At 35.3% G+C, this 13,181-nt stretch overlaps 1 protein-coding gene across 1 annotated transcript in view; it reads right to left on the minus strand.

The window, feature by feature from the left end:
* The window catches only part of LOC148941706 (adhesion G protein-coupled receptor L2-like), a 224,013-nt gene that overhangs the window by 5,615 nt on the left and 205,217 nt on the right, over positions 1-13,181 (minus strand). The window contains exon 14 of the mRNA XM_089104233.1: positions 10,899-11,022. Coding sequence (XP_088960359.1) covers positions 10,899-11,022 — 124 coding nt within the window. The remainder of the gene's footprint in view (positions 1-10,898; positions 11,023-13,181) is intronic.

The following is a 13,181-nucleotide window of genomic DNA, read 5'->3' on the forward strand; positions in this document are numbered from 1 at the left end:
ATTGGAGGGCAACCAGCCCCCCCCCCGCCAATCATTTCCCCAAACACATCCAGTCAAAATGTTTAAATAGTTGTTTTGTTCAGCATAGTTGAAAGGTCCAGTAATTATGTCTTTGGGGATGTCACCCCCCCACAGCCTTCAGGGCAAGGGCTATAACGAAGGGGATCATTTGATTGGAAGTCAGAAGTTCTAGTTCCTTTTTTGATTTAATCAAGGGTTGTCTTGAAGGAGGGGAATTTCCCGATCAATTTAAACATGTCAGAGAAGTGCCATTGCATAAATTTGGTAACCGAGAAGATTTCAGCAATTATAGACCTATTTCGCTACTGCTTATTCTGTCTCGAATTTTTGAAAAAATATTATATAAACAAATGGCTGAGTTCCTGGAGAGTAAGGATTTCTTTTATGCAAACCAGTTTGGTTTCAGAAAAGGACACTCTACGGAACATGCGGTTCAGTATTTGACATCTATGATTAATGGTGCTTTGGATGGGAAGTTGAAAGTGGCGACTATATTCCTAGACGTTTTGAAGGCATTCGACACAATGGACCATGTGACTCTTCTGAAAAAGCTGGACAACTGTGGTATTAGAGGAAATGCTCTTAAAATTATTTCATCATATTTAAGTCACCGATCTATGTATGTGCAATTGAGTGATGTGAAATCAAATGATTACCATGTTAGTTGCGGTGTTCCCCAGGGGTCCCCTCTCGGCCCTCTTTTCTTCTCAATATATATTAAAGACATCCACCAAGAAATCTGAAACTGGACAACAAATGTTGGAAATTGAGATGAAGCATACAAACCTAAGAAATCTCTTGTCCTGTTTACTGAGGATACGAATTTTTCAGCTGCGGAGCACACCGAAGCTCACCTTTTAGGGACACTGAGTAACGATATGGGAAAATTGGAGAAATGGCTAAGGCTAAACAAGCTGAAAGTAAATCACAGCAAATCAGGGTTCGTTGTCTGGGGCAGATCACCTTCATATTACCCCTGGTTGCAAGAGCTTACAGTAGGAGACTCGACAAAAGACGTCAGAAGTCAGTGATATACATAGGCGAAATAATTGATGTAACACTAAATTTTTCAGAGCATGTACAGTGTATATCGTCGAAAGTAGCAAGGAATATAGGTATGATAAGGAAGCTAAAGCATCAGTTTCCACAGAATGTTTTGCATCTTTTGTACAAATTGTATTTCTGTAATTGTACAAATTGCATCTTTTGTACAAATTGTACAAATGTATTTCTCATTAGTCCATCCTAATTTACTATGCTGTTTTTCTGTTTGGTCTGGAACATTTTATGTTCACCTGAAACCTTTGCGTGTTCTTCCGAAATCAGCTGTGCGTGGTATTTATAAAATCGATAGACTTGCCTCAGTTAGAAATATTTATCCGCGAATCCGTATTTTGCCGTTTTCAGGGTTGTGCTTATTTTATAAGCTTCAACTAATGATATTATTAATAATATTATTAATAATATTATTTAATGATATTATTAATAATATTAACAACGATATTATTAATCATATTGATCCAATGTATCTTTGTCATCTGTTTGAGACAGCTGCTGATGTCCATGGGCATTTAACGAGACAGGTTGGTATGTATAGAAGGCCGATTAGAGTGTTTGGGAGGTCGGCTTTCTTTGCTCGTCATATTCTTCCGGTGCTGTGGTCTCAGACACCATCTTCTATTAGGGATATTGCTGAAAGGTCTGGTTTCCGTGAGCAGTTGAGGGACCATTGCCTGCAGGTTTATGAATTCTAACTTTTTTTTCTCAATTAGTTCTATATGTTTAATATGTGTTATATATTTTTTTGTTTTGTTGTGAAATGGGAACCCGAATGAACTGATGTAAGTGGATGTAAGTTTTTTTTTGGAGTGGTAATACAAGCCCAGGTTACTAGACTTCATGTTTTTTTGTTGATTTTTTTCTGAATAAATCATACCTCCATTGAAAAAAAAGAGTCAAAAGTGATCGGACAACGACTAGCCCTACCCACGCTCTTTTTTCTCCAAATACATGCGACCAAAATTTTTAGATAGTCATTTTGCTCAAAATAGTCCAAAGATCATATAACAATGCCTCCAGGATTGACGTAAACCCCCAGAGCTTGGGGGGCCAGGGTTGTAAGATATGCCCCATGGGTATATAAGATTTTTATATAAGGGGTGGGTCGTATAAACTTCGGAGGAGCCTTATTTGATTGGAAATTGGAAGTTCTAGTTTCTTTTTAAAGAGCCGAGAGTGAATGGAAAGCAGCTAGCACCCCTCATACCATTTTTTCCCCAAATGCATCCAATCGAAATTTTGAGATAGCCATTTTGTTCAAAATGGTCCAAAGATCATATAGCAATTCCTCCAGGGTTGACACCCCCCCCAGAGCCTGGGGGAAAGGGTTGCAAGTTGAGCTCCAGGCATATAAGGTTTTGTTCAGAATAGTTGAAAGGTCAATCAATTATATCTTTGGGGATGTCAAGCCCCCACCCCACAGCCTATCAGGGCAAGGGCTGTTAGTTAGGGAACTCGTCCATTGTTTATATATAGTACGGCTTATTGATAAAGGTGGGCCTGTTGCACCTTTACTTTCTATAATGACAACGGGCATTCAGGAGAGCCTTTCAGAGTATGTAGAGGGAGGTATTGAGCTAAATCAAAATACATAATGTAAATACGGGTTGTCAGAATGACGTAGCTTAGGAATGATTGAGTATACTAATTTGGAACTTTTAAGAAATGATAAGGGAGATGATCCATTAACCAAAAATGCAATATTTGCACGCCACTACTACGACAGCAACAACTGCTACTACTACTACTACCGCTCCAACTACTGCTTCTGTGCCGAGTACTATCAAGGCTGTGGATATTGAAATGAACATCTTAGGACATGGTGAGCTGAAAGTTAAACTAAATCAAAATGCACTATGTGCAAACAGATTGTCAAAAGGGCGTATGTCAAAAGCGATATCTTTGGAAAGGGTTACCGTCTCAAGATGAAACCTCCTGGGTATCATGAGGGGGATGTTCAACTGAACAAAAGGCAATATGTGCATGCTACTACTGCTATTAATGCTTTTACTACTACTGTTACTACTACTACTAATACAACACTATTACTACTGCAAATGCTCCTACTACTACAACTACTGCTATGATACTAGTACTATTGTATTAAGGCCAAGCGTATGAAGAGGAAAATTTGACAGAACATTGAGGTAAAATATGAACTAAATCAAGACACAGTATGTGCATGCAGATCGTCAAAAGGGTGTATCTTAAGAATGGATTTGGATATCAAGTTGGAACTGTGAGAGAATACTTAAAGGGAAATATCACTTGACCAAAAAAGAAAGAGAGATTCTTTTGTTGTTTCGTTTTATAGAGATTTTTTTGAAGGTACACTGTCAGATAAAAGAATTTGTCCCTATTAAATTGTCATTTGTGCTTTAGAGGAAAATCAATTGATCAAAAGGTACTATGTGCATGCTACTAGTAATACAAATACCGCCACTACTTTTACTGCTACTATTACTACTACTGCTGCTACTAAAGTACTTGAACTACTACTTCAATTGCAAGTACTTGTAAGGTTAAGAGCATTAAGATGGAAAGGGCGTCAAAAGGGAGTCAAAAGGGCGCATCAGCAGTATTTTTGGAACGGCTTACCGTCTCAAGATGAGACGGTAATGATCTCAAGACTAAAATATTGAGGGGAAATTTGACCTAAACCAAAACACACTATGTAGATGCGGATTGTCAAAAGGGCGTATCTCAAGAATGGATCTGGGTTTATGTAGGAACTTCGAAAGAATGCTTAAAGGGGAAGATCACTTGACCAAAATGCGGTATGTGCTTGCTACTACTAATATTACTACCAATGCTCTTTTACTACTACTACTACTGCTGTTACCACTACTACTACTGCTGTTACCACCACTACTACTGCTGCTACTACTACTACTGCTGTTACCACTACTACTACTGCTATTACCACTACTACTACTGCTACTACTACTACTGCTTCTGTTGCAACTACTTGTAAGGTTAAGAGGATCAAGATAAACATTTTGGGATACGTATGAATTATACAGGTTATCAAAAGGACATATCGACAATGTCATAGCAACGGCTAATTGCATTAAGTTGAAGTTTCCAGGACTTGACGAGAGGATGTTCAACTGACGAAAAAGGAATATAATCTAAGTTCAACTGCCGACTACTGCTGCTACTTGTACTAGTGCTTTTACTGTTAATACTACTACTAGTACTAATACTAATACTGTGACTGCTATTACAACTGTGCCTAAGAGTGTGAAAAATAAAGTTTCAGGGAATATCGAGGGGGGAAAGTGAACTGAATCACAGCACATAGTCTGTATGTAGTTAGTCAGAAGAGAATGTCAGCAATAACTTAGAAACGGTTTATTGTCTGAGGCTGAAACTTACAGGAGTTGTTGTGGGGGATGTTGAACTAACCAAAGACAATATTTGCATCCTAATGCTACTGCATCTACTCATACTACTACTACTACTGCTATCGCTATAACTATTACGGCTGCTACTACTACTACTGTTACTAAAGCTACTGCTATTAATTATATTACTACTACTACTACTGCTATTACTGCTGGCACTCCTACTACTGATACAAAAGCTAAGGGTATTAAAGCAAAAATATTGGAGAATAGTGAAACAGTATTGAACCTAATCGAAACACACTATGCGCATACAGTTTGTTAAGAGAGCGTATCAGCAATGCTTCAGGAACGGTTTATGGTATTAAGTTGAAACTTCAACCGTGTCTTAAGACGGATGTTGAAGACAACCAAAGGTGTCGTGTGTTTGTTCCTATTAATGCTACTACTGCCACTATAACTATTGCTACTATGCAAGCTAAGGCTATTATGGTGGAGCTTTAAATGAATATTTAGGTGGATGTTGAACTAAATCAAAACGAACTATGAGCATGTAGATTGTCAAAAGGGTGACACAGCAATATCTCAAGAACGGCTTACTTTATAAGGTTTGACCTTTTATTAAGTTGTGGCTGATTTTGATTTAGGGTAAGTCTTGGCGGATACTATTAATACTACTACTACGATTGTTGTAACTAATGACGCTAAGGGTATAAGGGTGAAACTTTCACAGAACATTCAGGAGGAGCTTCGTTTTGAATTAAACGAAAAAGCTGTATGCAAGCAGGTTTTCAAAAGGGCATATAATTAACATCATAGGCAGCACACTGCTATCATAAATAGCAGTATCATAGAAACTTTTAACGGAGCTAATGCGATTGAAAATTGAAAGTTCTAGTACCCTTTTGAAGAGCCAAAAGTGATTGGAGGGCATACATCCCCCTTTCCAAGCCTATTAATTTTCCAAATACACCCAATCAAAATAATTAGATTGCCATTTTAATCATCATAGTTGAACGGTCCAGTAACTTTTTCTTTATGGACATTGGGTATGTGAACCCCCCACAGTTCCGAAATTTCCCATTATCCTTTGAAACTAAATATAGATTTAAAACTAAATCAAAAGACACTGTGTGTATGCTGGTTGCCATAAGACACCTCAGCAACATCCCAAAAAGGACTGAGGATATTAAGTTGAAGCTTTCAGGTCTACGGTATTATTACTTCTGTTCTTACAATTTAAATAAATAGAAACAGTGTAAGTGTATCCAGGCTGTCAAAGAGCATAGATAAAATTTTCGGGAATGGTATTAAGTTTAATTTTTCAGGTGAACCTGAGGAAATATAAGACTAAATTTAACTATTTGTGTCCAGAATCTTAAAACGGTACATGTTGTCAAAAATTGCTGAAAATCTGTTTTCCAACATTCTAATAGCAAGTAAACAATGAATTCTTGTAAAAAAAAACAAACTTAAAAGACTTAAAATATTGTTTTCTTTTCCCATGAAAAACCCTATATGAATAAAAAAAGAACAGAAATTGACTTATAAAACTTTCCCCACAAAAAAATCTTTTCAAAGAAAAGTAAAGAACTCCATTAAACCAAAAATGAGTAGAAATAAAAGTCAAATAAGCTTCCAAGAACACAACAAACACTAATCACAATCGATAACTAAATCAAACCCAAAACAAACAAAAATTACAATAAATAACCGAGTCAAACTCAAAACGAGCAGAAATTAACATGAATATGCCTGTTACCCCTCGTGTCTTTTGAAGACCAGAATATAATTTGTACTTTACTGGAAAAAAAAACAAAAACAAATGAATGTGTATTGACAGTTAAGGATTTATGGATATACGAATTTTTATTCCTTGCAGTCTTAATAATTTTTCATGTACTAAAGTTAAAAAATTAAGCGTTTAAAATGTATTTTATCATAGGTAGAGAGCCATGTAGCAGAGAGAAGGGTGGAGGTAATGTGTCAGCGGAGGAGAATAACAGGTTTAGTAAGTAATAATCTCGCTAATGATCTGTATACATGGATGCACAATCTTGTCATTTTACCTTACTTCACCGAGTTGCCTGTGTACCACAATTAGAAATCGTAGTTCTCGTTTTAAGAAAACTTTAAATTTTTCTGGGTACTTGTATGATATACGCCCTACCTAATGTTTTTCTAATATGTTTCTCTGACACCCAATCCTAATGAAATTTACCAAAGTAACATACAAATGCAATACTTTAGAAACATATTTGGGCTATATATTTGCAAATTAGGGGTGTGGGGGTAAAATATAGCGGGTCTGCATGCCTAATGTTTTACCTACAATTATTCTGCACATTATGTGATAAGAATTGTTTTCTAACTTCACACTGTCCAAAAACTTTACCCCCACCCTCCCCCTAATGTGCAAATATACAGCTCAAATTATATATTTTCCATATATTCTGTCACTTCTATTTGACTTGTCTCCCGTTAAGCTGAAATAAACTAACGAAAAAAAAAAAAAAACAGCTCTAAGATGCGTCAATGAATGAACAACTTGAGAGGTAGGATGTATATCATACAAGTACCTTTTTCTGGTTTCACGAATACGAAGCTGCTCTCCCGACTTTGGATCCAAAGAGCCAAGCACTAACTTTAGTAATATCTCTGAGGCCAACGTGACTCTTATACATGATAATGGTAGATGGTAATAAGCTTACCTAAGCTATGAATGTCAGGTCTTGATTTTTCTTCAAACGATAATTTCGACAGGATCTGTGTCTATCATCATCAGGTTCAAATTCCTTTGAACCTGATGGGATTTTGAACCTGATGATGACATTATGACATTCTTTTGAACCAAAGAATTCCAAAAAAATAAACAAAACAATAATTAGCTTCATTCGAAGTTGCCCTTTGATCTAGAATGATCTTCCTAGGGAAGTTACCCCTAAAAGTTTCTCTGTTGGCTCTTTTAAATTGCTTAATATTACGCTTAATGAGTTCAAAGATAGAAACAAAATAAGCTACTGCAAAAATTAGAAGAATAAAAATCATTATCCTCAATTGGTTTGACAGAATTTCAAGTGCCAAGTTTAAATAACTATGTTATTCCTTTGAACCTGATGGGAATTCGAACCTGATGATGACAGGCACAGGTCCTGTCGACATCCACAGCTTAGGTAGGCTTATTACCATCTACCATTATCACCAACTTTAGTTTTACCGACAAACAAGACATTGAACGAACAATGGATGTATTACATTGAAATCTGTGTGACTAAACAATCAAGTGTGTGATCTTTCCGAATATTATTGTATGTGACCATACTCTTGTGGTTATGTCGTATACGTGACCTTCAGTCTGTGTTTTTTTCAAGGGTCATTCTGCGGTGTGAAATCCTATATTTGACATGTTAATCTGCTATCACACGCGGCCTTACAAAGAAGAAGAGATGCACGGACATAGACTAAACATTGCGTTATTTATTCCCACATTCAAAGATCGCACTGGGCAAGATGGGTAAGACAATGATGGACAAACAGTGTAAGAAAAGAGACGTAGAATTAAAATGGAATCAGCAAGGACCTGTTTTTAGCCCGCTAAAACACCAAAAAAATTCAAATATTTTGGCCTAGACCATACTTGGGACTAAAAAAGCTTATCTTACTGCGACGTATAACCTTCGGGTCAGTGGCGTGTCTCTGTAAGCTCAGCCAGAGTCGACCCAACTTGGGTCGACTCTGGGTACTGGAGTAATGGGTACCTGGAGAAATCTGGGGAAGGTAAACAGGAAGGGTTTGCGAAAGCACAGGATGGTGGGCCCCAAACCCCCCATTGCACTTCCTGGCTGAAGGGCCAAGAAACGGAGATCAGCACCACCGGTAGGGACTCTTAAGTCCAATGCCGTATTCTATATATATATATATATATATATATATATATATATATATATATATATATATATATATATATATATATATATATATAGAATACGGCATTATTATATATATTATAATATATATATATATATATATATATATATATATATATATATATATATATATATATATATATATATATATATATATATATATATATATATATATATATATATATATATATATATATATATATATAATAGATATATTCACAAGAATAAAAAATCCACTAAGTGAAGATCTGGCAGACGACAAAATGAATAAATGTAAGCTTATGGGTTATCTTAAAACCTCTGAATTTCATGTTATTTAATATTTTTCTTTTTTTTTTACACTGAGAACAGCTAAGAAAAGGCCCTGGCCAAGTTGTTAGTAAAAAACAATTTTTTTCAATGAGATATTTATTTATTGCACGATTCGTATTACCGTAAAACTACTTGATTTTATACCGCTAGTCTTAGTCAATGGAATAAAAGTTCCAGTGCATAATCCTGGTGCCTGTTATGACTTGTGATTGTGAGAGGGCACTCACTTTCCACCAGCTGGGTACATCTCAAAACATAACGTGTGCTGCAACGTTCCACCCCGTTTAGCACGGTTTCTACCACGCTTGGTACAGTTTCTACCTCATTTGGCACAGTTTTCGCCACGCTTGGGACGGTTTCCACCACGCTTGGCACAATTCCCGCCACGATTCGTACAGTTTTTACCACGCTTGGCACATTTTTTGCCACGATTGGTACTTTTACACCACGCTTGCCGAGCACCACCTTATTTACACGATTTCAGAAAGCGAAGATACCCTCGGGCAACGATTTAATGATTAAGGTTCTCTGGCCTTAAATTGGTACTATTTTTTCTCCAGGAAACTAATCCCGTTAGAGAAAAATTAATTTTATGCAATTTAGCGCTTACCGTCTTTTTGCACTGAGACCAGCTTAGTAGAGGTCTTTGCCGAGTTGTTAGTATGTAAGAATATTGTTTATGAAATATTTGAGATTTAAATAATCAATGTTAAGGATTTGTATTTAATCTGGTAATACGTATTAAGTACTAATACTTCAGGTTTTTTTTGCACTGAGAACAGCTGATGGGAGTTCTTGGTCAATATTGTTCTGGTTTTGTTATTGTTCATGTTCTGGTTTTCGATGGTTGAAATTTTCCCTAGTGTTTTCGTTCTACGCTCTTTTATTAACTTATTTATTGTATATAGCATTCCGTTGTCTTTGGCCACAAAACAAATAATTGTTTTCAAATTTAGTGTAAAACTGCTGTTCTTTCCACAAAAGTTTGCAGGCTATGGCATGAATACTAAAGAGTCATCAACGACCAGCAGGCCGTATAACAATGTAGACATGCTATAAACTGTTGCCCTCCAATCTTTTTGGTCACCTAAAAAGGGCACTAGAAATTTTAATTTCCATTTGAATGAGCCCTCTCACGATATTCTAGGACCACTGGATGATACAATCACCCCTGGGAATAATAATAATAATAAAAAAAAACTAAAAAAATAAACACGCATTCGTGATCTTTCTTTTGGCAAAAAATATTAAATTCCAAATTTTTGCAGATAGAAGCTTGAAAGACATGCAATAAGGTTCTTTGATACGCCGAACCTGATGGTGTGATTTCTATAAAAATTCCACGACTTCTATGGAGCGTTTCCCCCTTTTTTCAAAAATCAGGCAAATTTTCGCATGCTCGTCGCTATTGATGGGTATCATTAAACTTAATGAAATTTGTGCACGTGAAATCAGCATAAAAACCTAATTCTTTTGATAGATCTATTGGTATAAAAATTCCGTTTTTTAGAATTTCGGTTACTATTGAGTAGGGTCGCTCCTTACTTACAGTTCGTTACCAGGAACTGTTTCATAAGAAACATGATTTCAGATTTTTTTCTAAATGAGTTATTTGATAAGGTTTGAACATTTTTCTCTAATCAGTTATTTGCTTGTTGCCTGCAACTAAAGACAATAGCGGCAGATATCCAGCTTGCAGGCTTTTTGCAGTGTAGGCCTGGAACAAGCTATGAAGTGTTAACTTAATTATCTTCGATGGCCTCAATGGCCTGATTTTGTCAAAAATTCTATCTACCTGAGATATTATATCAGGTGGATATCACAATGAAAAGACAAAACAGATGTTTCGGCTAAGACCTCCACCAAGCCGTCCTTAGCGCTCAAGAAAAGGGAAGTAAAAATGTATTTATAAAAAACTAAACTTTTGAAGTAAAACGTGCTTGAACAACACGAAATGACTGAACATTTGAATAAGCCAAGCAAATAAAAATGGCTCAAAATTCAGACTGGGCAATAATATTTTACCTAGCAATTAAGGCAACCTGTCTACTGATCTAATTTGTGTTAAGACGTTCAATTGATCTTTCTCTTTTTTTTAAATGAGAAGGAATGTGAGTTGATTCTCTTTTTGTTAAATTAATAAAATTTTGGCTTATAGATTTACGGCCTGGAGATGCAGGCAATAGCTGCAGATATATAGACTGTAATCAATGCGGGCCTAGTTCTGTATTACCTTGTTTATCCTTGATGTCAGTAGCTTGATTTCTGAGAGAGTTCTTTCCACCTGAACTATTAGATGGAACGCGGGAAACAAGAGTTTGTCTTCTGTGATTTGCAGTCGTTGTGTCTCTCTTGACCTGAAATTTATAATAGAAATTATAATAGATCATTTATTATAGTAAATTATGCTGTTATAAATTAATTATATTAATAATTAAATTGAAATTGATATACAATTGTAAAATTGATTTATAAACAACATAAATAATTTATATGATATGCAATTAACCTATAATTAACTAAAATTGATATATTATTATACTTCTATAATAATAAATTATAATACATTGAATATCAAGTAAAAATGAAAAAGAGTAAATTTTCAGTTTTACTCCGTCTAGGGAACACCACAAGTCGGCAAACAATTTACAAAAGGGGGAAGATACAATGAAATTAAAGACCTGATATGTCTTGCCTTGTTAGCCTTGCTTTGTGCAACAGCAACAATGGTGAATATTGTTGAATGAAGTTGAATATTGGACGGCCTTAAGATGTAAGTTCTTTCTGTTGTTCTGCTTTCTTTTGGTTTTTGTGTAGAATTTGTGTTTTCCCCCTTTTCTTTATGTAGTATTTCATTTCATTTTAAGTGCCCTTATCTATATTAATTGTCGTTTTCTTTCGTTTCTTTATCTTTCGGATCCCAACAAAATTAATAAGAATAGAGAGGGGGGCATATTTTTTTTTTAGAAAAAAAAACGTATTTGAGACGCCAAAACGTCCCTTAGTTCTATGGCTATCTACCTTAATTCTACCCTAGGATGGATGGATGGATGATAGAGGAAATCTAGCAACAAGTGAATACGACATAATTTTTTACACAATTCTGAAAAAGGCTTATGCTAGCTTTGCCTCTCACTCAGACTACCTGTCTTGGCTTTGCCTCCAATTGGCTAATGGCTTGAGGCAACTAGATTTTGAATTAAAATCAAGTTGCCATGAAGCCATTGGCCAATTGGAGACAAAGCTAAGACAGGTAGTCTGAGTGAGAGGCAAAGCTGGCATAAGCCCTTTTCAAAATTGTATAAAAAATTATATCATTTCACTTGTTGCTAGATTTTGTCTATCATCCATCCATCCATTCTAGAAAATAGCCCTAAAAAAGGAAATTCCCCGGCAATTGTTTTTTTTTATCTATTGAGTTGTTAGACCATACTCAATAAAGTGCAAGTCAAACAAGCGCAAACTCAATGAAGCATAAATATTTCGAACAGGTGTCGAAATCTTTTCTATTAGTAAAAAGAATAAAAATTTAAAATAGAAAATAAGTCAGTTTTCAGTAAAATTCGAAGTTTTTAAACGCTTTACGTCTGCTAGAGGCTAGGTAAGCCCAACTTGTAAATAAAGTACAGCGAATTTAAGTCTAAAATGTTCAAGCCACCCATTTCTTCTATTAGAACCCAGATTAGAACCCAGGGGGGGGGGAGCACGAGTTTTCAAGAAAAAAAATTACATCCCAAGGATATTTAAAAAAAAATTTTAAAATAAAAAATAAATAGATTTTGAGACCTTGAAAGACTTTGGCTTTGCTTCAAATTACGTTTATGTAGGAGGGATCGGCTGAAGTAATGCAAAAGACGGTATATGAAAACTTCGTATCTCTTAGATATACAGTTCATCATTCCAGCCTAAGTAAGTCCTACCGTTCGGTTCAATCTGTTTCTCCCAACTTATTTGATTTTCATCTGTTTCGCGAATAAAAATTTTGGTTTTAAATCAAAACCAAGATCTTTATAAGTTTGGAAAACAAATTATTTCTTTCTTTGAAATAGTTATGACAAAGATCCTTTGATATAGAAATTACTTTCTATATAAAACATGAAAATATATACTAAGTTTCTTTAATACCCCGGAGAACTTCCGAAATTTTAAAAAATTTGTGTAATTATAAAGCAGCCGCCGTAAGTCCATAGCTCTATTGGAGAAGTTATGCTGCACAGTGGAGTATTTTTTTTTTTTTCTTTTACAAAATTTTTTTTTACTTATTAATTATAGGAAATGAATATACCAATGGTCTTTTTTCCTCAAATTCAAAACACATAGAAAATGGAGAATTTTTTAACTTTTTGGACAAGCTGGGGTGAAAGTAAGACGGATACAAGAATTAGAGTTACAGTGGATGCTTTATAATTGCCAACTTTCTAATGTCATAACTCAAACTGAAAAAAAAACCAGCTCACAGGATTGTTGCTCATTTTAACCAACAATACGCGCCATAAAATCCTTCTTGAATGAGAGA

This window comes from Artemia sp. Qi Xiang Cuo, chromosome 18, assembly GCF_049724085.1.
Source record: "Artemia sp. Qi Xiang Cuo chromosome 18, ASM4972408v1, whole genome shotgun sequence".
Classification (NCBI taxonomy): domain Eukaryota; kingdom Metazoa; phylum Arthropoda; class Branchiopoda; order Anostraca; family Artemiidae; genus Artemia; species Artemia sp. Qi Xiang Cuo.